Source organism: Nycticebus coucang, chromosome 14 (genome assembly GCF_027406575.1).
Source record: "Nycticebus coucang isolate mNycCou1 chromosome 14, mNycCou1.pri, whole genome shotgun sequence".
NCBI lineage: Eukaryota > Metazoa > Chordata > Mammalia > Primates > Lorisidae > Nycticebus > Nycticebus coucang.
The window spans coordinates 7,683,923-7,711,650 of record NC_069793.1 but is presented as its reverse complement, the minus strand read 5'-3'; the positions used below and the strand labels follow the sequence as shown (position 1 = coordinate 7,711,650).

Genomic DNA, 27,728 nt, shown 5'->3' with positions numbered 1-27,728 from the left:
CTCTAAAGTGCCTCTTTTGCTGGGATTAAGAATGAGAAACTTCTTTAGCAGGTTTTCACAGTCTGTGGACATGTAGAATGGAATACGGTATTTTCCCCTCAGTACCCGCTCCCGAAGCTCCTGTAGAAGGATCCGGGGTTAGAAAACTTTTTTATTTTTGTTTATATTTTTTAAAGGACAATCATTACGGGCGGTGCCTGTGGCTCAGTGAGTAGGGCGCCGGCCCCATATGCCGAGGGTGGCGGGTTCAAACCCAGCCCCGGCCAAACTGCAACAACAACAACAACAAAATAGCCGGGCGTTGTGGCGGGCGCCTGTAGTCCCAGCTGCTCGGGAGGCTGAGGCAAGAGAATCGCGTAAGCCCAAGAGTTAGAGGTTGCTGTGAGCCGTGTGACACCACGGCACTCTACCCGAGGGCGGTACAGTGAGACTCTGTCTCTACAAAAAAAAAAAAAAAAAGAAAGGACAATCATTACTCTTGTTTATTTTATGTATTTTTTTTATTTTTTTGCAGTTTATGGCCAGGGCTGGGTTTGAACCTGCCACCTCCAGCATATGGGGCTGGCGCCTTACTCCTTTGAGCCATAGGCACTGCCCCAACTTATTTATTTTTTGAGATAGAGTCTCACTCTGTCATTCTGGGCAGAGTGCTGTGGAGTCATAGCTCACAGCATCCTCAAACTCTTGGGCTCAAGTGATCCTCTTGCTTCAGTACCCCAAGTAGCTAGGACTCTAAGTGCCCACCAAAATGTCCCACTAGTTTTTTCTCTTTTCAGTACAGACAGGGGTCTCACTCTTTTTTTTTTTTTTGAGAGGCAGAGTCTCACTATGTCGCTCTTGGTAGAGTGCTGTGGCATTACAGTCACAGTGACTTCAAACTCTTATATCCTTGACCTTATAACTTGACCTGCCCAAGTGGTCTGCTATCCCAGACTGCCTTGGAGTGTGAACACACACACACTTTTTCTTTCTTTTTTTTTTTTTAATTTGAGACAGAGTCTCACTATATGTCGCCCTTGGTAGCGTGCCACGGTGTCACAGCTCACAGTGACCTCAAACTCTTGGGCTTAAGCAATTTTCTTGCCTCAGCCTCTTGAGTAGCTGGGACTACAGTTGCCTGCCACAATGTCCGGCTATTTTTTTTTTGCTGCAGTTGTCATTGTTGTTTAGCAGGCCTGGGCTGGGTTTGAACCCACCTGCCTCTGTGTATGTGGCCGGTGCCCTAATCACTGAGCTATGGGCACTAAGCCTCTCCCAACTCTTTTTAATTTTTTTTTCCTCCCAACTCTCAAGAAAGGAACTGAGGTCATTCATTCCCCAGGTGTAAAAGGCCTTTCATTTGTTGGCACTTCAGCAAGCCCTGCTCTGATGTTCTTGCTCAAGATAAAATGGTAGTAAAGGTGGAAATCCAGGGCTAAGACAGAGGCTAAGAGGAGAAACGAGAAGTAATAAAAATGATCAAAGTGTGCACTTCACTCCACCTTGAGGTTCTGTCCATCAAAAGGCAGGGATCCGCTGACCAGTGTGTAGAGGATAACTCCTAGGCTCCATACATCCACCTCGGGGCCATCATACTTTTTGCCCTGGAACAGTTCTGGGGCAGCATAAGGCGGACTGCCACAGAAGGTGTCCAACTTGTTCCCAAAGGTGAACTCGTTGCTAAAGCCAAAGTCTGCAATCTTGATGTTCATGTCAGCATCCAAGAGCAGGTTTTCTGCCTGGGAGTAAGATGGAAAATGTCAGGGAACCATGCAGACTACAGTAAGGCACTAGGCAGGAAGGAGCTGAGGGGAATGGACAAGTGGGAAGTCATCTTCAGTCTCAGAGCTCTCCCCACTGTCCAGGAGAGGGCTTCAATCAGCATGGACAAGCTGGCAGGAGGAAGGCAGCCTCAGGAAAGCTAGAACCTGAAGGGCTAGACATCCTGATACCCTGTTTCCCCAAAAATAAGACAGTGGCTTATTTTAAGGTGTGCTCCCAAAGATGCGCTAGGTCTTATTTTCAGGTGACGTCTTATCTTTCCTGTAAGTAGGTCTTATTTTCGGGGAAACAGGGTAGCTGTGTAAAGCTTTAGCATCAGGCTCAGGTTAATCACAGTCATGTCTGTGATACTTATGCCAAGATACTTATCGGCATCCTCAAACTCAAATATCTCAGTGATAGAGATGGCACATGCGTGCCTTCAAAGCAGCTGTGGAACGGTTAACACTTCCCTCCATCAGCTGCCAGGCTGCCTGAAGAACTAAGAAAGCCTGGAGTGCTCCTGGCTTGCCTAGCAGCATTGAAAGGCAATATGCTGAGAGGTGAAATGGCAGAGACCCCAGCTTGCTGGCTGGAATGGGGTCCTACGTCCAGCCGCAGGCCTATTATTTATATTAGAAGCAGCTCTAAGGCACTTCCTGGTCATCTAAAAAAAAAAAAAAATTGATAGGCTGGAGTTTCCTTGAGCACTCAGGGCTTAATGGTTACTGATTGGTTCTATGAGAAGGGAGGGGGAATACCCAGCCTCCACTTAAAGGCATGGGAGATAAAAGTGTGACTTACCTTTAAGTCTCTATGAACGATAAACTTCTGATGACAGTACTGCACAGCAGACACTATCTGAAAGGAAGGAAGAAGGGTTAGCCCAGGGCACCTGATGGTGGGCCACACAGGGCTGGCAGAGCAGGAACTCCACGACCTCGTTCTAAGCTGCCACATAAGATAGGCAAACCCCAAGGCACTCTCCAAAGGCCATTTACAGATGGGCAGCTCCTCCTTGTATGCCAAACTCCAAAAGGCGAGGTCAGGCCCAGACCCTATGGAGAGAGTCACACCCACCTGGCGGAATTTGGCTCGAGCCTCTTTTTCTTTCATCCTGCCATGAGCCACTAGGTAATCAAATACTTCTCCTGAAAGAGACGGGCAGGGTCTTGATCAGAGCTTGAGTTGGGAGAAGTGGGGCGGAACGGGAAGGGCCAATCCCATACCTACCACCACTAGCGTATTCCATGACAAGGTAAAGTGTTTTCTCAGTCTCGATCACTTCGAATAACTTAACTGTAAGAAAAAAGGCCAAGCCTTGAGTCAGAGAAGTAGCAGGGCCATATGCTGAGCCCCAACATGTCCAAAGACATCCTAGGGATGAAAGTTCCCCCTCCACTTTCACATTCCCCTTGCCAAGGACAAGTTCCTCTCATATCAGCCTAACTACTAAGAACAGCCCAGTGTGCCAGAGGTAGCGCTGGATTTTGAGCTGAGCTTTCCCAGGGGTATCCTTGACATCCTGGTAGACTACAGACCCCAGAAGGCACTGTGCCTCAGGTAGGACTACATACTGGAAAGAGGAGCCCTGCTGTGGGGGAAGAAGAAAGGAGTGATAATTACTTCTCACCTATATTGGGATGATTCAAAACCTTCATTATTCTTACTTCACGGAACAGCTGTAAAATAAAATACCAGCAGTCATGCTTGTTCAACTTACCCTCCTCAGATCCTTCCAAACAGAGCCCCTGCTAGGATTTTAGAAAAACAGAAACAAAACAAAACCAAAACCACGCAGGAAAAAGGGCAGGTGTCAAGTTCATCCACAGCCCTCCTCTGACTGAAAAGCATGGGAACTGGAGGAGAGCTGGGCCCCACCCCAACCTTGGCATCTGGACAAGCCAGCCGTGCCCTCTGCTGTGTCTACCAAATCCAGCCCCCAAATAGCATTCAAGTTTTGGTTGGGTGCCTCTGTAGGAGGGACTGTGAGTCTGTGTAGGTGAATATTCAGGACCCGAGTGGTTGCTTTAGACCCAACATAGTCTGTGTGAAGAGGTGGTACAGTTCTGAAGGAGAAGAGACCCCATTATTTTCTGATTTACAGAAGTCAGAGGGTTCTGTACTAGGAGGTAGGCCTTTCCTTCCTGGGCCTCCAGGGTGGTGACAGAGGAAACCACTCCTATATATAGCTGATGCCAATTTTAATCAAATCCACCTCCACACACTCACGCTCTCTTTGTGAAACAAAATCAGGGGCTCCAAACCATACATTTCCATAAAGAAAGATGACAGAAATGAACTCCTTCCCCTCTGCGGGGGCCAGAGAACTGGAGATGGGGGTTTTGTAAGTTTCAGGGCTCACCACTTGCACAAAGAACAGAGGTGGTAGTTGTTTTTTTGGGGGGTAGAACCCTAATTCTGAGGATATAGTTTATGGAATAAAGTGAATACATTTTTTTCCATAATGACATCCCAGAGTTCTCATGAGCTGGAAAGGAAAAGAACAGGTTTTTAAATCTTCAGGAACCTGACTGTGACCTTAGCTCCTGATAGAGCCCAGGGTCCGCTTGCTTTCCTTCTCTGGCCCAACAGTTATTTTGGATAAAGAGGTATAAAAGTCCTAGATACCATCTCAGGAGTAATAATGGGGCATTGCAATGAAATGGGGCTCAGAGATAGCTGCCAAGACTCTTTCTCTAAGGGTGTCTACTTGGCCTGGAAGTGGCACTTCTCCTAGGAAAGCATGGAGTTTTTCTAGGTTCATCTGGAACCCTGAGGGGGCTAGCTTCTTCAATGTTAATCATTTTGGGGTTATTGCTGGGATCAAATTTAAACAGAATGATTTTAGGTTGGGCATGGTGGCTCACCCCTATAATCCTTGCACTCTGGGAGACTGAGGCAGGTCAAATCATCTGACCTCAGGAGTTTAAGATCACCTGAGCAAGAGCAAGACCTCATCACTACTAAAAATAGAAAAACTCGCTGGGTATTGTGGTAGGCTCCCATAGCTCCAGCTACTCGGGAGGCTGGGACAAGGGCATCACTTGAGCCCAGGAGTTTTGAGTTTGTGACCTATGAGGCAACAGCACTCTACCCAGGGCAACAGAGTGAGATTCTGTCTCTAAATAAATAAGTAAGAGGATCAGACACAGTGGCTCATGCCCGTAATCCCAGTAGTCTGGGAGGCCAAGGTGCGTGGATTGCCTGAGCTCACAGGTTCGAGACCAGCCTAAGCAAAAGTGAGACCTTGCTTCTAAAAAAGATCTGGGCATTATGGTAGGCATCTATAGTCCCAGCTACTTGGTAGGCTGAGGCAAGAGAATCACTTGAGCCCAAGAGTTTGAGGTTGCTGTGAGCTATAATGCCACGGCACTCTACTGGGGCCCACAAAGTGAGACTCTGTCTCAAAAAAAAAAAAAAAAAAGAAGTAAGTAAATAAATATATAAATAAATGAAAATAAATAGAATGGGGCTTGGCGCCTGTGGCTCTAGTGGTTAAGGTACCAGCCACATACACCTGAGCTGGCGGGTTCAAATCCAGCCCAGGCCTGCCAAATCCAGCCCAATCCAGCCCAGTGACAGCTACAACCAAAAAACAACTAGGTGTTGTGGTAGGCGCCTATAGTCCCAGCTACTTGGGAGGTGGAGACAGGAGAATCACTTGAGCCCAGGAGTTGGAGGTTGCTGTGAGCTGTGATGCCACAGCACTCTACCTGGGGTGACAGCTTGAGGCTCTGTCTCAAAAAAAAAAAAAAAGAAAAGAAATAGAATAATTTGTCCAGGATCATACTGGCCTTGGTAACAAAGTGTGCTAAAAGGCTTTTAAAATGCCCATATTTGTCTGGGGCGAGTACCTTCCAGTCAGGAAAATGTAAGGAGAAAAAAAGGTAGACAGTAAGATGGCTTGGTTGACTCTGGCAATTATTATGGAGCTACACGGCTCCAGAGACCAAATGGCTGTCCCAACACTGACTTCTACTTCTGTAGGGTTAAAGCCAGCATGTCAAGAGCATCCCTTCCTCCTGGAGAGCTCCAAGCAGGGATGCTCTGGTGATGACAGCAATGTTTCTGTTACACCAAAGAACCCTTAAGGGGATCTTAGGGGTAACAAAATTAGGAAACACCTGGTTAGCAGGTCAGGTGAACTCAACACATCTATACCAATTCCATGAGTACCTCTCTTGACAAGAACCCCTAGTCCCAGCATCACTGTCACTGAATCTTACTCTGGCAGCCTGGAGCCACATTCTTCTAACTCAACTACCACGATGTACTTATGAAAACAAAATTTAATCTGCCACAAGATGAAAAGAACTAGGCCTTTGTCAGAATATTTGAGCAAGGGTCAGATGAACAGTCAGGGCATGAAGGAATTCTGACTGACCTGAATAAGGGCAGCTTTTGGAGAGCCAGACAGGCGTTCCTAGAGCCCAGGATGAAGAAAGCAGGCAGTTTCTGGTTCTAAAATAACCAGCCACTGGCAAGCTGTCCCCCTTCTGCAAATAAAAGTTTGCCTTTCTTTTCTTGCTTCCACCAGCCTTTCATAGTTTCTTGGACAGAGAAACTATGTGTTCCCACCTGGGGTATTCCTCCTACCACCTAAGACCTTAGTTTCTCACTATTAAACAAGGAGGAAAGAAAAAGTTCTACTGTGCCTAGCAAAAACTATGTGCAAATATCTTTATGACCTCTAGCCAAGCGGAGCCTAGAAGTAGAGAAGGAAAACTGTCCTTAATCTGGCTCAGTGCCTGTAGCACATTGGTTACAGCACCAGCCACATATACGGAAGCTGGAGGGTTCGTACCTGGCCAGGGCCAGCTAAACAACAATGACAACTGCAACAAGAAAATATCCAGGCTTTGTGGCAGTGCCTGTAGTCCCAGCTACTTGGGAGGCTCAGGCAAGAGAATCACTTAAGCCCAAGAGTTTGAGGTTGCTGTGAGCTGTGACACCATGACACTCTACTGAGGGTGACATAGTGAGACTCTGTCTCAAAAAAAAAAAAAAAAAAAGAAAGAAAACTGTCCTTAATCTGAATACACGTCAGAGACTTAGAACTCGGGTTTAGGGGTTTAGTGTCTAAAAACTTCAGTCTTCCATACTCATGCTGCAAAATGTAGCTAGCACAGAATCCAGGGGCAGTTTTCCTGCCTCCTCTTACCCCTGTACTTCTAGAGCCATTTCTCTGGATCACTCCTGATCTTGGAGAAGCTGCATGTGTTTCTCACAATGGCTACAGACATGTGTTTTGGCATAGGGATGGCCACAGCCCAGAAGATAAGATGCAGGAAGTAGGTTAGACAGATAGACCAAGTGTCTGGGAATGGGCAGAAAGATTTCAAAAGAGCCAGTGTCCATGGCCAGGAAGCCCACCCAAGAGTCACCGCAGGGAATCCGGGAGGAGGTGGTGGGGACAGTGGGATGGCCAGAGATGTTAAACTAGGAATTCAAGAGAAGGTCCAAATGGGGTCAGTGATCTACTGAAGAGAAGTATAGAAAGGGAGAGGAGGTGCCGCGTGCTTACTTTCTGAAGGCTGGAGGAGTTCAGTTGAGTCTTGTCAATGATCTTCACAGCTACCTAAACATGAGACAAAAAAGCCCAAGATCACCTCCTTGACTAGGCTAAACCCAGGACTGGAATCCAGTTCCTCCTTTGTATTCCCTACTCCTTTTGGCATGCCTCAGTTTTCCTTTCTGCCTGCTATAAAAGAGGCTGGCTGCCATAGTGGTCTCAGCACTACCTGCTGGAGTGTCAATAGGGTTGGAAAGTACTGCTGTGTCCCCAGCCCCAGTGCTCACCTCTTTCCCAGTCAGGATGTGCCGGGCCAACTTCACCTTGGCAAAGTTACCCTTGCCAATGGTCTTGAGGAGTCGGTAGTTGCCAATATGGGGCTGCTCATCAGCAGAAGTGGCTGAGTTGCGGCCCCGCAGCATGTTGGATTTACTGCTGGGCTTGGAATCAAGATGTCCCAAGGTGGGCTGCAGAGTAGAAACAGACACACCTTTACATTCTGCCCTTCTAGGCCTCTAAACCCTTGCCCTCAGCTCTCTGCAGAAGATATATGAGGCTGGGGGTGCACTAGACTCCAGGGGGATGGTAGGTAAGCAAAGATTCATAAGGCAGAAGAGGAAGAGGGATGAGATGACGGCCAGTGTTTATTCCAAAATAACAGAGCATAAGGTCCAGTGCCAAGATCCTTCAGGAATTAGAGCCTAGGAACAGAGCTGTTTCATCAATAGCTCCCCCAACACACCAGTAGCAAGACAACGGCTCCACCAGTACAGGTAGGAGCTCTAGGCCCCTGCTGCCTGTCCACACTGTGAGAAGGCTGCATCTCAAAGTTGGTCAGAAATCACTTCAAAGCCCTATTGCCACCCACTATTTTAGATGAATCTTTATTATTTGTTGCTTTACATTTATTTGAATCTTTATTATTTGTCACACTTACATTTATTATTTATTTATTTGTTGTCTAGCTCAGTGGGAGTGGAAGTCCATAATGATATACATGTGACCTTTATTCAGACACATCCCAGCACCCAGACAGACTGGCACATGTCCGCTGCTGAATGAATAATTGTACAACGATGAACCGAACGACTAGGTCTGAGCAAGGAAACAATCTGTTCTGCTTTGCCCGCCTTAGATACCCCAGAGCTCAAATAAGGGTAAAGAAGCAGAATCTACAATAATTGGCACCGAGTGGGCATATAAACATAATACAGGTGGAGTACCCCTTATCTGAAATGCTTGGGACCAGAAGTATTTCTGATTTTGAAATATCAGCATATACGTCATCAACCATTTCAGGAGTGGGACCCAAATCTAAGCATGAAATTCATTTGTTTCACACATATCTTACACAAATACTCTGAAGGAATTTTTTTTTTTTTTTACTGGCTGAAGGTAATTTTATACAATATTTCAAGTAATTTTGTGCATGGAACAAAAAGTCTTGACTGCCTTTGACTGTAACCTGTCACATAAGGTCAGGTGTGGAATTTTCCATTTGTGACATAATGTGGGTACTCAAAAAGTTTTGGATTTTGAAGCATTGGGGATTTCAGGATTTCAGATTTTCAGATTAGGGATGCTCATCCCCCATAAAAAGAGAATGGTTCAGAAAAAGATGTATGTCTACATGAAGATTTGTAAGTTCCTCAAAGTGCTAAACATAGAGAATGTGAGCCAGCAACTCCACTCCTAGGTACATATTCGAGAGAAATAAAACATGCATCCACACACAAAATTGTATAGTCAACGTTCACAGCAGCATGACCTAAAACAGCCAAAAAGCAGAAACAACTCAAATGTCCATCAACTGATGAATGGATAAACAAGTGTGTCACACCCGTGTAGTAGAATATTAGTCAGCAATAAAAAGTGAGGTACTGATACAAGCTATGACACAGAAGAACCTTGAAAATATTAAGTAAATAAGGCTAGTCACAAAGGACCACACACATTATATGATTCCATTTACATGGTAAGCCCAGAACAGGCAAGCTAGAGAGACAGGAAGTAGATTACTTGATTGCTTACAGCTGAGGGTGGGCAGGGGTGAGAATTTGAGGTGACAGCTTAGGGCTGTGGATTTCTTTCTAGGGTAATTAAATTTTTCTGAAATTAATTGTGGTGACAGCACACTGGGTGAATTTTCTAAAAGCCACTCAGTTTACACTTTTCTTTTTTCTTTTTTTGACAGAGCATCACCATGTCATCCTCAGTAGAGTGCCGTAGCATCACAAACTCTTGGGCTCAAGTGATTCTCCTGCCTCAGCCTCCCAAGTAGATGGAATTACAGGCACCCACCACAATGCCCAGCTTTTTTTTTTTTTTTTTTTTGTATCGCCCTCGGTAGAGTGCCGTGGCCTCATACAGCTCACAGCAACCTCCAGCTCTTGGGCTTAGGCGATTCTCCTGCCTCAGCCTCCTGAGTAGCTGAGACTACAGGCACCTGCCATAACGCCTGGCTATTTTTTTGTTGCAGTTTGGCCAAACCCGGCCACCTTCGGTATATGGGGCTGGCGCCCTACCCACTGAGCCACAGGCGCCACCCAGCCCAGCTATTTTTGGTTGCGGTTGTCATTGTTGCTTTAGCTGGCCCAGGCTGGGTTTGAACCCACCAGCCTGGGTGTATGTGGCCGCCTCAATTTGCACTTTAAATAGGTAGAATACATTGAATGGTATGTAAATTATCTCTTTCTTTTTTTTTTTCCAGAGTCACACTCTGTTGCCCATGCTAGAGTGCCACGGCATCAGCCTAGCTAACAGCAACCTCAAACTGCTGGGCTCAAATGATCCTCCTGCCTTAAGTCTCCCAGGGAGCTAGCACTATAGGTGCCACAATATCTGGCTAATTTAGAGATGGGGTCTTGCTCTTGGTCAGGCTAGTTTTAAACTCCTAAGCTCGAGGGATCCTCCTGCCTCAGCCTCCCAGGGTGCTAGGATTACACGTGTGAGCCACTACGCCTGGCCAATTAGATCTCAATAAACCTGTCCACAGGGTCTGTTCTAATCCCCCTGTAGAGCCCCAATTTGCCTCTCTCAAAGAACTCCTGGCAACACTGCACCAGCATACTGGGTCAAAAGATGTGGCCAGAGCTCCTTGCAGAACCATCCAGAGCTGTCTTGGAAACTTCAAGGACAGTTTGTTGGGTGGCACGGTGATGAGAGAAGTGTGAATCAAATCCTTCCTTTCATGGCCCTTGCTGGCTGTAAGTGAAGCCCTCAAAACCACAGAGCAAAAGAATGGCTTGCTACTATCCAAGGAACTGTCCAAGGTTCCTTGGCAAGAATGTTTTCATGTTCAGTTCAGTAGCATATATACTAAAATTGGAACCATACAGAGATTAGCATGACCCCTGCTCAAAGATGACATCAAAATTCATGAAGTATTCTATATAAAGATAAACAAATAAATAAGAAGCTTACTTGCCTAACTAGATGTTTTCAGGCAGAAACAACAGCACCAGCAACAAGTACAGTATTCTGATTATGACTTTTCCGTGTCAATGTACGGCCTTGGCAGAGTAGCTACGGCTGTTTTTTCGTAAGTTGTTTGGCTCAGATTGCAGAAGCACCTGGGATTGGACGTTGGTGGAGCAAAGAGCCCATGACTCTGTTAGGCTCTGAAGAGGGAGGCTCCTGGCATCCCAGAAAAGTCCCTTTGACCTGCTTGGCACTTTAGGGAACATTCTCTCTTCTACATATCCCTTTTTTTTTTTTTTTTTTGTACAGACAGAATCTCACTCGGTAGAGGGCCGTGGCGTCACACGGCTCACAGCAACCTCTAACTCTTGGGCTTACGTGATTCTCTTGCCTCAGCCTCCTGAGTAGCTGGGACTACAGGCGCCCGCCACAACGCCCAGCTATTTTTTAGTTGCAGTTTGGCCGGGGCTGGGTTTGAACCCGCCACACTCGGCATATGGGGCCGGCGCCCTGCTCACTGAGCCACAGGCGCCGCCTCTTCTACATATCCTTACCAACCTCCACTTCTCCATGAAGCCCCCAGCCCTTACTGCTTGCTCACTGCAGCCCACAGAGATCTCTGGACCTGTACTCCACACACTCTGCAGCTCATCTTAGCCTGGCTAGTCCTCAAACAGCATGTGCTACACAAGTAGATTTTTTAATACGGGCTTTTTTCCCTCCCAAAGTTACTCTAGGGTTCACACCTAGAGAAGAATATTTCTAGGCCCTGCCACTACCTAAGTGGGTCAGTCTCCTGAAGGGCAGCCTGAGCCCACCCAGCAGGGTCCTGAATGCCTGGCTTCCAGGGCTTACCTCTTCTCAGCCCACCCTCCCCGAAGCACTGCTCTAGACTGCCTCCCCACGCTACAGCCTGCCTAGGGACCATGAGCAGGGAAAACCTTCCTTTTGCCCCAACTCCCACGAGAGGAAGATAGGTGGGCAAGTTTCCTTGGCAACCTCTAATTCACCTTCTAAGTTTTATCATTCCTCTCTTCTCTGAGGATACAAACCAAAGGCAGCAAGAGTTTGACAGTCTCTTAAGTCCTCAAAATCCAAAATAGGGAATTAGTATCTACCTGCAGGTTTGGCCTCTGCCCCTCTGAAGCCAAATCTGGGCATCCCGTGTCCATTCTGAGCTCTGCTCTGGTCATCCATCTTGGGTTCCCAGGGGCTGATCTGTGTGGGACGGCAGGACAGCACTCCCCACCTGGCTTGGTTGCATGTTAGTCTTAAAGGAGCAACAACTAACAACTAACAACCACAAGTGGGACTCTGCCACTTTCTTTCTGGTTAAAATTTAGAGTATAGATGCCAGAGACAAACCCTCATCTGCCACTTACTCAACACACATTAACTCTATTATTATCAGCATCATCTTAAGAGGGAGGTGAGATTATCAGGGGGAAAGAGAACCACCTGAAAGACGACCCATGTTGGGTGTTCCCACACATCTGTGCCAGACAGTAGTCTCATGGGTGCTGAAGAGCTCTACATTCCAGCAGAGCTAGGTTCAAGCCCTGGCTCCTCAACTTGCTAGCTTTAGTTTCTTTTTTTTTTTTTGTAGAGACAGAGTCTCACTTTATGGCCCTCGGTAGAGTGCTATGGCATCACACAGCTCACAGCAACCTCCAACTCCCGGGCTTAAGCGATTCTCCTGCCTCAGCCTCCAGAGTAGCTGGGACTACAGGCACCCGCCACAACGCCCGGCTATTTTTTGGCTGCAGTTCAGCCGGGGCCAGGTTTGAACCCGCCACCCTCGGTATATGGGGCCAGCGCTTTACCAACTGAGCCACAGGCGCCGCCCTTAGCTTTAGTTTCTTTATCTGTGAAGTAACAATAAATATTCCTACTTCACACAGGTAGATGAGAGATCATGAGAGAGCAACCATTATGTCCCTAAATACTACTGTATGAAGACCCAGAAGCCTTGTCAACAACCTCCTGCATCTATTTCCAGTTCCATAAGCAGGATGCAGTCCGTCTGATGCCAGTAAGAGATGCTGGGGCCTTCTCCACTGGAGAGGGGTCCAAGCTAAGCACCCACCATTCTCCAGACCTGATGAAATGCCACCAACACCTCTAGCCTTCTAGAGGGAAGACAGGTAGCCAGAACCTCAGAGAGGGCGGCTGTGAAGGTCTGGTCTTAAGCAGGGTACCCAGGACAGCGAAAGGACCCTGAGGATCAATAAAAACTGCCATCTGATCTTTGATCTTCTGCTCCAGAGTCACTGATTGCTATTCTAGGACTGAACCACTCAACTCTCAAAGACTCAAAGCACTCACTCCTTCTCTACCCCGACCTCTTAGCCCCTTCTATGCTGTGATGCTTCCCACACCAGGGATGTAGGACAGGGCAAGGAGGAGAGCCACTGGAGGAAGCAGAAAAAGAGAATATGGAAAGGAGAAAATCCCCAGTAGAAAATGCTTGTTGGGCCAAGGCCCCATGTGAGTCAATTTCCTCATCTGACTGCTTCTCTCAAGGATGAAAAGGAGGTAAGAAGAATGGCCATCAGGGAGAGAGTTTTTTCCCCCTGGTTCTGGCCAGGCCCATCCAGCTTGGCCCTGGGTTTCACCAACAAGGTGGCAAGCTGTGAACCAGCCCACTCTGCTGGGCTAACAGGACCTAGTGACAGCCATGCCCTCCCCTCCACCTCCATCCTCCCTCTTCACAGTAAGATGTGGGACACGAGCATTCCCAAAGCTCTGGCCTATATCATAACCCAGGCAGGCCCCAAAGGACTGAGGAAATCTGTTGAAAGTAGCCCCCATGGCTCTCAAACACCTTCAGAAAGGATACGGCGGACACCTTGCAAGGCAGTATTTGAAACCAAATGGCAGACCAAGCAGGTTACTAAGCAGGCCTGATTCAGAAGTAAGGCCAAAACAGCTTTGGGGTCCAGGGTCAAGAAGAGGAAAGAAGACAGGACATGGAGGATAAAAAAAAGTAAAGTTTTATATCAACTGGGTCTGCCAGGGATCTCAGAACTTGGCCTAGGCATGTTGCCAGGCTCGCCCGGAAGACAGCCTCCACCCTGAGAGGCCTGGTGCTGACTCAGGTAGGCAGGGCCCCCTGCCCTAACATTGGAGGCTCCTACCAATAGTTCTCTCCTAGAGAAGTTCCCGCTTTGGGGCTTTGCATTCAGGGCTGGCCTCAAGTGTCCTGAGGCTTCCCCTGCCTGAGAAGGGGCTGAGCTGGGAAGGGTAAGAGGAAGGCACACCCTGGCCAGGGGCAGAGTAAGTAGGCACTGTGGAGTGGGGAGAAGAAAGTGTTCATCTGGCACTAGCCCTGGGCAATGGCCCCAGATCCCAGGCTTCCCCCCGACAGTAGCGAAGCTCCTCTTTGCTCACCCTGCCAACCCCCGACACATATCCTTCTGCTTACTAAGCCTGCTGACTTGAACCCAGGAGGGTCTACTCTGAGTACCTGTCCCCCATCCCCTCTTAGTCAATGCCTTGACCATGTCTGGACACCATTCTCAAGAATATAATACGCTGTGCTAATGCCTGGCTCCTGTGCTATTGCCTGGCTCTGTTTAGCAACTCTTTAAAGATCTCATGTTTGAGGTGGGAGGGAGGAGAGGGTACTCCCAGAGTAAGGAAGGGGACAACATACCCGGCTGGAGAAAGGGGCAAGGACTACCAGCGACTTCCATTCAGCAGAGCCCACAGCAGAACCTGTCGGGCAGCGAGGGCAAAGTACAGAGACCGGGAAGAGCCAGGCCCAGGGCGGGGGCTGCACCTCAGCCAGCCACCCTTATGCAGCTGGAGCAGGCGACACCTTCCACCACCTCCTCAGTGAAAAGTAGCGAAGCAGCCAGGCCAAGCGGTTCCCCGCCTGGGAACCTGGACTATGTTGCAACCGAAACTACCACTAGCAGGAGAAAGGCTGGGTTTGGCGAGGAGAGCAACAGGGACAAAGCCCCACGGTTTCTTGAGGACCAGGGGAGCCAGGGCCTGTGGTCAGGAAGGGTGTGCAGTTCCAGGTTACTACCCAGGAGCAAGGTGGGAGGAAGGGGCAGGAGGGGAGCAGGGCAGGGAAGGGAAGGGAAAAGAGAGAAAGAGAGAGAAAAAGAGAAAGAGGCGGGTTTAGATCAACTTCCTTCTACCCTCCCACTCTCTCCCCGGAAGTGGGCTGCCCCACCCTCCCCAAGGTGTTTTACTGGGTAACAGCTGGCAAGAGGGAAGGGTGCGGACACTGCTCCAGCCTCTGGACTGTCATAAAGTCTCATCTCACCTGTGGCAGGTGGGACCAGGGTGGGGGCAGATCACTTTAACAAGACCTCAAATAGGGCTCAGGAGGAATACATGCTTAACCCAGATGTTCTGACCCAGAGTGGCAGCCCTGATGAAGAACAGCAAACCACCCTTCAGGAACCAAGATGGGAGGGGGATGAGCAAAAATCAGCAAGTTGACAGTGGCAGACTGACCTCCCTCTTCCTAAAAAAGCTTTAACCTTAGGAAAATGCATATTCCACTCAGAAAAAAACACTGTGGACATTACTTCAGGGGGTTCAGAACCCTGTGAGCCTCCTAGTGGTCTAAGGATTATACATAAGAAGTCTTTATCACTAACAGAAAGATGTTTAATACTAGATTTTATTCAAAGGCTGGGGAACAATCCAAAAGTCCCTCCTAAGTCCTGTCCAGCCCTGCTTCTGGAAATTTATCTGTAGGTTCCCGCTCACCTCGGTGTCTCCAATCACCACTCCCACTCCCGAACTCTAGGAAGTCCAAGGGCCTGGGATTTCTCACACCTTTTTGCAAAGCCCCCACTATCAGGTCACATGGGAAGCACAAGGCGAGTTGGCCATCTCTTGCAGAGAGAAGACTGTCCTTCCAGACCACTGACCTCCACCTCTGTCCTGGTCTCAGCCCTTCTTCTCGCTCTCACTTTTGTTTCTCATTCATTCCACAACTCCAGGCTAGGATATTTTCTATTAAGCCAATCTGAAGAACTTCATGTTGGTAGGCCAAGAAGTCCACTGGGGAAGGACAAAGCTTCCCCTATGCCCTCACAGCACTAAGCACAAACCCTGGGAGAACACGTCACTTAGGGGTGGACAAGAAATGTGTGCCTTACACATGAGCCCTGATCAACAGTCAACATCTCTGATGCTACTGTACATCCAGCACTTTTACTGTGTTTTCTCCACACACAGACCTATGTATAGGGCAGGTAGTGTTTCCATTTTCCAATGAACAACTGACACTCAGAGGTTAGGAGACCTCCCCAAGGCCCACAGCCTCTCAGTACAGAGGTGAGACTGGAGCCAGGGCTTTCACACATGCTTCGGCACTCTATGCCTCCTGACAATCAGTCTCCCTTTCCATCTTCTCATCAACCTTTCTTGATGTTTAATCTGCTCTCACTTACCCCCCAAAGAAGGTAAGCCCCTGGCTCTCCCTCCACAGGCAAGGAGGGAGAAGATATAAAAACTCAGGAAGGTGAGGGCGGCGCCTGTGGCTCAGTCGGTAAGGCGCCGGCCCCATATACCGAGGGTGGCGGGTTCAAACCCGGCCCCGGCTGAACTGCAACCAAAAAATAGCCGGGCGTCGCGGCGGGCGCCTGTAGTCCCAGCTACTCGGGAGGCTGAGGCAAGAGAATCGCTTAAGCCCAGGGAGTTGGAGGTTGCTGTGAGCTGTGTGAGGCCACGGCACTCTACTGAGGGCCATAAAGTGAGACTCTGTCTCTACAAAAAAAAAAAAAAAAACTCAGGAAGGTGGGTGACACCTGTGGCTTAGTGGGTAGGGCGCCGGCCCTATATACCGAGGGTGGTGGGTTTGAATCCAGCACCAAACGGCATCAATAACAATAAAAAACAACTCAGGAAGGAACAAGGAAGCCTGGGACAACAGGATGACAATGTTCAATTCAGGCCAGGGGCAAAATTGGTAAAGGCCTGCCCAGGTGGTCCCACAACAGCCTTCCTTTTCTCACCTCTACCCAGAGTGGGCCATGAACTCAGTGGAAGAGGTGTTGGTTTAAATCTGGATGCGGGGCTCAGGCATGCCTGAGACTACCTGCACCTTCACTAACTGGCAGACTCAGAGGCCGGAGCTGGCTCATACAGCTTCATTTTTCTAGTCCCCAGGGTTTGCCAGTGTGACAGGATTGTTTCCTTAATCCTGTTTGTGGGAGACATAAGGGGTTTTGGAAACTGAAAAAGTACCAAGCACTGACCTCAAACAGAAAGGGTGGGAAGAGGGAAGGACCTAGATAAAAAGTTGTGGCTGTCGAAAGTCCCTGGTTTTTAAACCCTTCTTCCTTCACTGCTTCCAGGAACTTTTTTTGCATCCTTTGATCCTGGATCTTGAACAACTGTCACTGTCATCTGCCAAGAGTCAGTAACCATCAGCACGTTCAGAGTAGGAGAGAACTTGTAAAATTATGGTAAGCACTTAACAGTGCAGAGGCTGGATACTCCCTGCCCCCAAAATTAACTGTGATGGCCCCACCTGGGGAGCATTCATGTTCCCCTAATATCCCATGGTAGAGCACAGGCTTGGCTGCTCCCTTTTTCCAGCCAGGGTAGGAGCCCCCCTGGCAAAGGACACCAGCAAAAGTGTGAAACTTAAGCACAAAGCCAAAAACAAGGGGGGTTTGCTGCCCTTTAGCTCTATGACCTGCAACCTTTACCCCAAGGCAGGGACACCAATACTCCAGCCTGGGCTGTAAAGGGAGCTTACATGCCTCAGAGCGGTCTCAGGAGAAGCCACAGACTGCCTGGAGAGACTAGAAGCCAAGAATTGTGAGTATGGCCCAGACCTTCTGTCTTCAGAGCCACCTGACACATTGGGTAGATGTTTTTTTAGAGACAGTCTTACCTTATCGCCCACGGTAGAGTGCCGTGATGTCACACAACTCACAGCAACCTCCAGCTCCTGGGCTTAGGTGATTCTCTTGCCTCAGCCTCCCAGGTAGCTGGGACTATAGGCGCCCACCACAATGCCCAGCTATTTTTTCGTTGCAATTTGGCTGGGGCCGGGTTCAAACCTGCCACCCTTGGTATATGGGGTCAGCACCTTACCCACTGAGCCACAGGCACTGCCCCACATTGAGATTCTATCAAGCAGGCAGGGCTTCAGAGGCCTCCAGCACCCTTTATCCCTAAGAACTGCTCACTGGGGTCTAAATGGTTTCTAAATGCCCAGCTATTGATACCTCAGCAAACTTTCATTGAGCACGTACCTTTAGAGCCTTAGCTCCAGCTGACAAGTTCAGTGAGATCCAGTTCCTGCCTTCTAGAAACCTAGAAGAAGGAAGCTATACAGAAGACCTACTATAGTCCCACTTCCAGGCTTGCTACTTATTAGCTGCCTAAACATTGGCAAGATCACACGACTCCTCTAAACCTGTTTCCTTATTTGGAACATGAGGATGCTAGCTGTACCGCTTCATAGGACCAGAGTGAAGATTAAATAAGAACACCCACGTCAGTGTTTGCCACAGTACCTGGTGCTCGGTGGTATTTTGATGATGTTTTTTAGTATCTCTCTTTACTTTTTCTTTTCTTTCTTTCTTCTTCTTTTTTTTTTTTTTTTTTTGAGACAGTCTCACTTCATGGCCCTGGGTAGAGTCTTAGCTCACAGCAACCTCAAACTCTTGGACTCAAGCGATTCTCTTGCCTCAGCCTCCTGTGTAGCTAGGCTATACACACCGGCCCTAATGCCTGGCTATTTTTTTTTTTTTTTTTTGTAGAGACAGAGTCTCACTGTACCGCCCTCGGGTAGTGCCATGACATCACACGGCTCACAGCAACCTCCAACTCTTGGGCTTACGCGATTCTCCTGCCTCAGCTTCCCAAGTAGCTGGGACTACAGGCGCCCACCACAACGCCTGGCTATTTTTTTGTTGCAGTTTGGCCGGGGCTGGGCTTGAACCCGCTACCCTCGGCATATGGGGCTGGCGCCCTACTCACTGAGCCACAGGTGCCGCCCATGCCTGGCTATTTTTTAGGGTCAGGGTCTCGTCTTGCTTAAGCTGGTCTCGAACTTGTTAGCTCAGGCAGTACATCTGCCTCGGCCTCCCAAAATCCTGGGATTACAGGATTTACACCACCATACCTAGCCCTCTCTCTTTACTTTTGAAAAGGGTTCTCCGGGCCCTGGAATAACTATCATCTCTCAGAACTTGAGTCCAGGCACCAGCGTAGGTAAGCTGATTCCCACTACCCCCTAGTAGTCCTATAACAAAGTCAGATTTCTGCCGTGAGTGGTCTGTCAGCAAAGAGGACCTTCTTTCCTGACATTAAACCATCCTGCCAAGAGAAGAGGGTGAATGAGAAGGGAGACAAGCCTCAGCCCTTGTGTAGCCAAAAGGACCATGAAAGTGGTCTTGCTGGGATCTTCCCTTCCTTATTAGTTCTTTAACTCTGTCCTCCCAGAAAGGGTCCAAGTAACAGCCAACCTACCAGTACCACATGGTGCCAAGGGCTGGGGGAAGCTCACACTGCCAGCCTCATACTTCACACGGCTCCTCCTGTACCAGTGGGTTACGGTAACCATGGAGACCAACAAGTTCCTCCATATCACAGAAGAGCCAGCCTGCCAGCAGCCCAGGGCTCTGGGGGGATGGGGGAAGAACAGGCAAAAGGCAGTCCACAGCAAAAAGCTTTGGCTCACTTTACAGAGGACTGCGTGAAGTTGATGGATACTAATCAGCGCAGCTGAGGTACCTGGGCCACCTCCTAACCTCATTTTCTTTGCCTAGTAGTTTATATTTTTAGCATATTCTCTGAACTCTCTGGACTCTGGGCTTCTATACCCAGCCCCATAGCTGTGTACTGGGAAGCTGTATACAGCAGGGTAGTGAGAGCACCACTCTGCAGTCAGACCTGCGGTGTATCACAGCTCAACCACTCTGGTTGCCATGTAGGGAATGGGTCAGAATTGTGCCATGAAGAGCCACCCAGATCCACCATACTAAAAGGAAGCACTCCACCTATCACTTAAGCCTTCTTATGACTGAGGTAAGCAAACCTTCTTATCCGTTGTTTATCCCAAATCCAGACACTGGCTTAGCTGGGAGTGAATGCTCCTTTCTCTGGACTCTCACAACACTCTATCTCTACCCTTCATTTCATTTCTTTTCTTTCTTTTTTTTTTTTTTGAGACAGAGTCTCAGTACATCACCCTTGATAGAGTACCGTGGCATCACAGCTCCCAGCAATGTCAAACTCCTGGGCTTAAGCGATTCTCTTGCCCTCAGCCTCTCAAGTAGCTGGGACTACAGGCGCCTGCCACAATGCTTGGCTATTTTTTGGTTGCAGTTGTCATTACTGGCCAAAGCTGGGTTTGAACCCGCCAGCCTTGGTGTATGTGGCTGCTGCCGTAACCATTATGCTAGGGGTGCCGAGCCTCTTTTCTTTTTCTTAAAATTTTATTTATTTAGGCTCGGCGCCTGTGGCTCAAGTCACTAAGGCGAGAGACACATACACCTGAGCTGGAGGGTTCAAATCCAGCCCGGGCCCGCCAAACAATAAGGATGGCTGCAACCAAAAAATAGCTGGGCGTTGTGGCAGGCCCCTGTAGTCGCAGCTACTTGGGAGGCAGAGGCAGGAGAATCGCTTGAGCACAGGAGTTGGAGGTTGCTGTGAGCTATGATGCCACAGCACTCTACCCAAGGTGACAGATTGAGGATGTCTCCAAAAAAAAAAAAAGATATTTTTATTTTAGAGACAGGTTGGGCTGGGCGCAGTGGCTCATGCTTATAATCCTAGTACTCTGGGAGGCCGAGGCAGGTGGATTGCCTGAGCTCTTGAGTTTGAGACCAACCTGAGCCAGAGCGAGACCTTGTTTCTAAAAATAGCCAGGCGCTGTGGTGAACGCCTACTGTCCCAGCTACTTGGGAGGCTGAGGCAAATGAATTGCTTAAGCCCAAGAGTTTGAGGTTGCTGCGTGCTGTGACGCCATGGCACTCTACTGAGGGTAACAAAGTGAGACTCTGCCTCAAAAAAAAAAAAATTTATAGAGACAGGGTCTTGCTCTGTCACCCAGGCTAGAGTGCAGTGGCAGAATTATAGCTCACTGAAGCATTGAACTCCTAAGTTCAAGGCAATACTCCCCCTCAGCCTCTCCAGTAGTTGGCACTACAGGTGTGCAGCACCATGCTCAGCTAATTTTTTTCATTTTTTTGTTTAGAAATGGGATCTCACTATATTGTCCAGGCTGATCTTAACCTCCTGGACTCAAATTATCCTCCTGCCTTGGTCTGCCAAAGTGCTGGGAGCTGGGATTAAAGGCATGAGCCACTGTGTCTGGTCCTACTATTTATTTCATCTCTGTGTCTTTGTCTCGCTCACCTGGATAAGCCCTCAGGGCCTAATAGTGCCCATACCTAGCTGGCCCATGTTAAAATACTTACCGGAAAAAGAGAAATACAACCTCTTGATCCCTAAAGTTGCCTTCCCTTGACCCCAGGAGATAAGGACAGAGGAAGGAAGACCAAAACCTCTTGCCATGAGATCCATTTCCCTTCTCTGAAGGCAACTTGAAGTTGGTTGGTTACTGTCTGTGCTTCCCACTAGAGTACATGACAAAAAGGGACCTTGGTCTTACTCATGGCCCAGAACAATGCCTAGCACAGTATTAAATAAGTGCTGAATGAATAAACGTGTACAAATGAATAAGTAAGAAAATGTGTATGCTTGTCTTCATTAGAGCCTGTGGGACCCACAACTGATAATCTAAGTGTACTCTGCAGACATATGAGCAGGGGGCCACAAGATCCCCTCTCTCCCAAGTATGGTTGAAAGGCAGTCACTAAAGTGAAGTGGGAGACAGACTCAGAACACAAACACAGTCGGGGACCCACCTCCTTCCTCCTGCTTCTCCTGAATCAAGCCTAAGCCCTCCTTTCATTCCAGAGGGGTAACCCTATCCTTTGAACTTCCTGCAGCCCATGACGACCACCTGGCCCCTCTCTCTTAAGACAGTTCTCTTGGCCTCCCTATATTCACTTCCTTCACTGCTCTGCTATCAAAACTACTGCATGTTTCTGTGAGAATGCATGCAACTTGAGACATTCTAAGAGCTACTGATTGGGGACATGACAGAGACTTGTATAAAAGTCCAGGAGACATTTATTTACTGATTTCCATGCTGAGAGTTCTACTTTAATATTTCTTGCTAGAAACAACGTAGTGACTGTAAGGCCCCGTAGATAGTAAGGTGGCCAAAAACTCTCACCCATACACACGTGCCTCCTGTCCTGGGGCACAAATCAGCATTCCCACCCTGCCCCCACCCTCCCCAAACTGCCTCCTGTTACATACAAAAAAGCAAAAGAACTAAAAACGGCAGCTGGGGAGCTCAGTTGACTCACCAGGCATAATCATCTCCTCCCAGAATCTCCCATCTTCTCCTGAGGTTTTTGCCAACACAAAGTAAAAAGAAGCATGAGATCTTAAAAACAAAGCAAAACAAAACAGTAAAACTCTCTCAGTGTTTATGCAGTAGTCTTTCACCTGAGTACAGATTTAAACCTTTGTTTCTGCCCTTTCCAATGTGGCTTCCTTAAAATGCCTTTAAGAAATCATTGAGAAGCAGGCCCAGGGTTGGGCTGGTGGGAAACAGGCCTTCCACATGTACTATCCAGTTCCAGCTCTACTGCTAGAAGGTGCTGAAAAAGATGTGCCTCTTTAGGGTGGCACCTGTGGCTCAAAGGAATAAGGCACAGGCCCCATATGCTGGAGGTGGCAGGTTCATACCCGACCACAGCCAAAAAAAAAAAAAAAAAGATGTGTCTCTTTCCACTGCACCTTCCTCTAGAAGTGGGACAAATACTGCCTTCCTGCTTGTCTAGTTGTCTAGCTTGAAAAAACGGAGTTGAAGGAGGAAGAGGAGGAAATGTTAGAAAAAACACTGGGGCAGAGTTTGCTGCCCCAGAAGTCACCATGGCCAGAGGTCAGAGCACAAGAGAAACTACCCAAGGCCATCACTGCTGCCCTCACCTCAGAACTGTCCCCATCAGCCAGACTGAAATGTGGCTGCTTTACTTAAGTGACCACTAAAAAACCAACTGGGCTGCACCTGCTGATAGGCAGAAGTGCTGTCTTCCTCCTACCTCAGATCATTAAAAACCCTAGCAGTAGAGGGCACCCTACTGGAACCCTAGTCATGGAATGGGAGAGGGGGAGCCTGTTTCAGGGGCTACCAAAAATGGATCAAATCAGCTGAAATGCAGAAGCCAGACAATTCTATCACGAATGCAGCCCTCCAGCAATTTTTCTGGGTAGGAAGAGGGGGTGTTGTTTTTTTTTTGTCTTTGTCATTTGGCATCTCTAAAGACAACTTACTTGTGTGATAACACTATGGCTATAAAGAGACACTTCCACAGGCAAATGCAAATCTTTTGTAGCCTATTAGTCAAGAAACCTCCAAATTACCAAAGGTTCCACTGTGAGAAGGAACTATTTTTCCATAGAAACCTGTTACAAATGGTGGTTATGTTTTGAAGCCAGCCCATGAGAGCCCACATTATATGTGAAGTAGTATATGAACCATTCTTGAGTTGAACCACAGTCTAGAACAGGAAAAAGAACTCAGTGATGGTGATGGTGGTGGTTACAGCTTAGCTACACTTAGCTTAGCTACACTTCTAGCTCCTGAGTGTCTCTGCCCTGGGACTTGGTAGCCTCTTCCACAGCCAGGGACCAGTCCTCAGCTGTCTTTCACACAACATAACAGGATCACTGTTTGGGACGGTGGGATTTGGGGTGCTGGGTTTTATATCCCATGAACTAGCATGCATCTTTCTCAGGGACAGTTTCCTGAAAAAGCTACATGTCCTGAGCCCCTGCAGCCAGGACTTGAGATACAAGAGAAAGGAAAATGAGATTCCAGAGCAAGGAATTCAGAAACTGCCGCCTTCTCACAGCTGAAAGCACTCCTCTGTGGGAGCTGACTCCCCACTTGCTCCTCAGAAAGCACATACATTCCCACTGACCTTCTGTGGCAGACCAGGCTTTCTCTTGGAATCCCCACCCTTTTACCCTGACAGCTCTACCATGTCAAGTGACTATGGTATTTAACACTGATGCTGGTTACACCATGAAGAGACAACTAAGGTCATGTAAGCTGGGCCAACACGTTCTGCTCACTTGTTTATAGGCAAGGGGATTAAAACAACCTGTTAGGGGAGGAAAAGGGGCAAATTCTGTGCACAGGACAAGCTTTGGGAACATACCATAGAGGCCTCCCGCCAAGAAATCTTTTGCTCAAATATAAAGCAGAAATCTCTCACCAAATGCCAAACCAGCTAACTATGCCAAATGCCACTTATGATCAAGTGACCTTGAGGCACTGCTTAATTTTTCCAATGTTCTTTGTACGAAAGGCTAATATTTGGGGTTTTGGGAGTGGAGGAAAAATGAGAGTGGTCAACATAGAGTCCCTAAAGAGCCCCAAATTAATACCCAAGCAAAGGCTTTCAGGCCTGCCACGAAATACATGTAGGGTTTAGAAAAGAAGAGAGAGATATCTTAAAGGTACATGTGGATAAAGAAAGCATTCAGTTTGACCAGAAGTCAAACTGCCAAAAGAGAACTTCTTGTGACCACTTGTTGCCCTAATCAGTGTAAGAATAGGGAGGGGAGGGCGGCAACTGTGGCTCAGTGAGTAGGGCGCTATCCCCATATACCGAGGGTGGCAGGTTTGAACCCAGCTCCAGCCAAACTGCAACAAATGGCTGAGGCAAGTGAATTGCCTAAGCCCAAGAGCTGGAGGTTGCTGTGAGCTGTGACGCCACGGCACTCTACTAAGGGCAACAAAGTGAAACTCTTATCTCTAAAAAAAAAAAAAAAATGGGAAGGGGAAAAAAATCATCCTTAGGTCCAACTCTAGGACAGAAGAAATCAGGCAGCAAGGGGTCTGGAGACTGGGCCAGGGACATCTGCTCTAACCAGTAGGTAAACCTGAAGATGACAGTCCCTAGCCGCAAGACACAGGAAGGAAGTGGGGAAAAGCTGTCCGCAACTGAGCCCTTGGCTCTAGGAGTCAAAGCTGTGGAAGCTAAATGGCTACACAGCAGAAGCTGGCCCCAGCTCTGTGAAATTAGATTCTTTATCCCCTGCTCCCTGTAAAACTATCTGTCACAACCGTAATAGCCCTTAAATAACTGATCTTCCCATTGAGCAAAAGCTCAGCTGCTACTGGCTGGCCCACTTTAGCCATTTAAGCCTTAGCAGCAAGAAGATGCTTCACTTGGCCTGGGTGTTCCTGTGGCTGGCTGCAGAAGTTGGCAGGAGGCTGAGGTAGTGCCCCTTTTCTCTAGCCAGCAGAAAGGGGCAATGTGAAACAACTTCTGGCAACATGTGCTCCCACCCCGACATCCCCTTCTCGCAAAGGAGCAGATGCCACTCTCTGAACCTTCCACCCATAGTCTCATTGAGGCCAAGGAAGATGTACCCATCCTAAGAACACTGAAGGTATTAAGTTAGAAACAAAAGAACCTAGCTTAGGATTAAAGAACCTGGCTTTGGGAGGAAAAGGGATATTGTACTGCAAGGGATTCCAAGAATAAACTCTCCAAACCACCCACCCAGCCCTTCTGAAGAACAGAGGTGTTGAGAAGCCCTTTCTATTTCCCAAGGCATTAGAGAACAAGGTAGCCCTTCTAAAGAACAGAGGTGTTGAGAAGCCCTTTCTATTTCCCAAGGCATTAGAGAACATCTGGCTGGGGCACCACCTCACCAAGGAGCCCTGATTTCTACTAACACCAGAATGAGCGCGCACCTGCCAGAGGGCCAACCCAAGGTGGTAACACACTCCAGAGTTCACATACTCATAAGTCCATGTATATTCCTCCAGGTAGCTGCTGTCATGCAGAGCTGGGAGGCGGGCTGAGTCCCACTCTGAGCTGGTCACTCCAGTTTGCCTAGCAGTGTGGGGGTGGGGTGAAAAGGAGGAGGAAGGGAGATTATGATTCTCTATTTTCAGGCCCCACCCTTAAAACCAGGGAGGGAAGCAGCTGGGATCCCGTTGCAGGAGTTCCAATCTCTGGGTATTACAGAGGCAACCAGCTACTTAAGGAGAACTCTGGGGAATGTGCACCTCAAAAGTTGGAGAAAGGAGGGGAAGCAACCAGGGTGTAAGTGGATTGGTCTCCTGCCAACAACTTTGAATGGTGCTCCTATCAGAGCTAGCGCATAATAGTAGGTGGGCTGTTATGGTCTCTGGGAAAAGGCAGGAGGGAAAACAATACAGAGCAGGACGGGGGGGCGGGGGGGGGACTCACTCCTGGGCAGGAGGACAGCCTAAGTAGCCAGAAGTGAAATGCTGTCCCAGTAAACCTTCCCCAACCAGACAGTCATAGTCTAACCTTAGGTCAATTTTCACACTTTCCTGGACCCTGCAGTCTGGAGCACAGTCATTTCTACATCCTTGTAAGTTAAGGACAGCCACTCCAAGCACTTGTGCCACTGACTGCCAATAACAAGAGGGAACAGGGATGAACACTGGCTGTACCGCTCTTTGGCTGTGTTGTACAATCTACTCTGTGGCCAAGGGCAGAGCAGAAGCCACAGATGATGGCCCCACCCACAGGGAGGGAAGAGCTCCTCCCTTTCCAGAGCAGAGCCCACCGCTGCCACAGAGAGGTGCTGTTTAGCGACAGAACTGTTTGTCAGGAGTGGCAGGAGGGATGGCTACTAGGTACTTCCTCTTTCTCAGTGATGGCTACCCTCAGCCTCCACAAGCAGCCTCTGAAAAGCCTGCAAAACTTTTGGTGGCAACAATGGTCTGAGTCACTCTCCCAAGAAAAAAGGGAAAGTAGTCCTGACTCCCTAGCCTGAAGAGGCCCGTGTCCTCAGCCAGCCCTGCTGCAAAGCGAAAGCCAGAGCTCCCCGAAAGGACCGAACCCTCAGGTAGCCCACTCTCCACCCACATGACACACAGAGACCCCAGTCCCTCTTCCTCTGCAACACGGCACTTGGCAGTAGGAGCACCACAGTCATTTCAGCAGGGCACCCAGCACTGGGAATAGGGAGTGATGGCTTCACACTCAAAGCATGTCTTCAAAAAACAACTTTGGACTGGGCGTGGTGGCTCATGCTTGTAATCCTAGCAACTCTGGAAGGCCGAGGTTCCAGAGCTCAGGAGTTCAAGACCAGCCTGAGCAAGATCAAGACCTGGTCTCTAAAAAGTAGGCGGGCTGGGCAGCACCTATGGCTCAAAGGGGTAGGGCATCGGCCCCATATGCCAGAGGTGGTGGGTTCAAACCCAGCCCTGGCCAAAAACTGCAAAAAAAAAAAAGTAGGCGGGCTTTGTGGGGAGGCCTGTAGCCCCAACTACTTAGGAGGCTTTGACAACAGGATTGCTTGAGCTCAAGAGTTTGAGGATGCTGGCTCAGTGCCTGTAGCTCAGCGGCTAGGGCACTAGCCACGTACCCTGGAGCTGGCGGGTTCGAATCCAGCCTGGTCCTGCTAAACAACAATGACAACTACAACAAAAAATAGCTAGGCGTTGTGGCGAGCGCCTGTGGTCCCAGCTACTTGGGAGGCTGAGGCAAAAGAATCGCTTAAATCCAAGAGTTGGAGGTTGCTATGAGATGTGATGCCATAGCACTCTATCCAGGGTGACAGCTTGAGACTGTTGCGCAAAAAAAAGGTTGGGGGATGCTGTGAGCTATGACACCATATCACTCTACACAGGGCAACAGAGTGGGATTGTCTCAAAACAAAAAATAAAAAACAGAAAACCTCTCTCTACACATATACACACATACATGCACACATAAAACTGATTTATACATATACACATCTGTATATAGGTGCTTACACAAATATATGTCAAACTGATATCCAGGCTAGACCCACATGGCTTCTGGATTTTTTCCTACAACATGGCACCATGAGCTGGCTGGCTTCCTTTCCCTGCCTGCAGTTTCAGCCTCACCCTCTTCCCTTTCTAGAATCTCTCTCTGGGCTCTGACCACTTGTCTTGAAACACAGCATGTTCTCTCAGACTTCCAGGTCTTTGCTAAAGCCTCCCGCCACCTGGAACGATATCCCT

General features: G+C 48.4%; 1 protein-coding gene and 1 non-coding gene across 14 annotated transcripts in view; one reads left to right on the top strand and one right to left on the bottom strand.

Moving 5' to 3' along the window:
- Window positions 1-27,728, bottom strand: part of MARK2 (microtubule affinity regulating kinase 2) — a 75,345-nt gene that overhangs the window by 9,906 nt on the left and 37,711 nt on the right. For 4 of the 13 annotated variants that reach the window (XM_053560580.1, XM_053560586.1, XM_053560587.1 and 1 more), the window contains exons 2-9: window positions 7,543-7,722; window positions 7,268-7,321; window positions 3,374-3,422; window positions 2,974-3,039; window positions 2,821-2,891; window positions 2,545-2,601; window positions 1,482-1,718; window positions 1-120 (exon numbers count right to left, since the gene is read on the bottom strand). In XM_053560580.1, coding sequence (XP_053416555.1) covers window positions 1-120; window positions 1,482-1,718; window positions 2,545-2,601; window positions 2,821-2,891; window positions 2,974-3,039; window positions 3,374-3,422; window positions 7,268-7,321; window positions 7,543-7,722 — 834 coding nt within the window. Of the gene's footprint in view, window positions 121-1,481; window positions 1,719-2,544; window positions 2,602-2,820; window positions 2,892-2,973; window positions 3,040-3,373; window positions 3,423-7,267; window positions 7,322-7,542; window positions 7,723-11,793; window positions 12,267-14,330; window positions 15,095-27,728 lie in introns of those variants that run through there. The other 9 variants (XM_053560581.1, XM_053560585.1, XM_053560583.1 and 6 more) reach the window with 8 other exon arrangements.
- On the top strand, window positions 10,550-10,653 carry LOC128566157 (U6 spliceosomal RNA). The gene has a single exon (XR_008374452.1). It is a non-coding gene; the product is annotated as a U6 spliceosomal RNA (small nuclear RNA).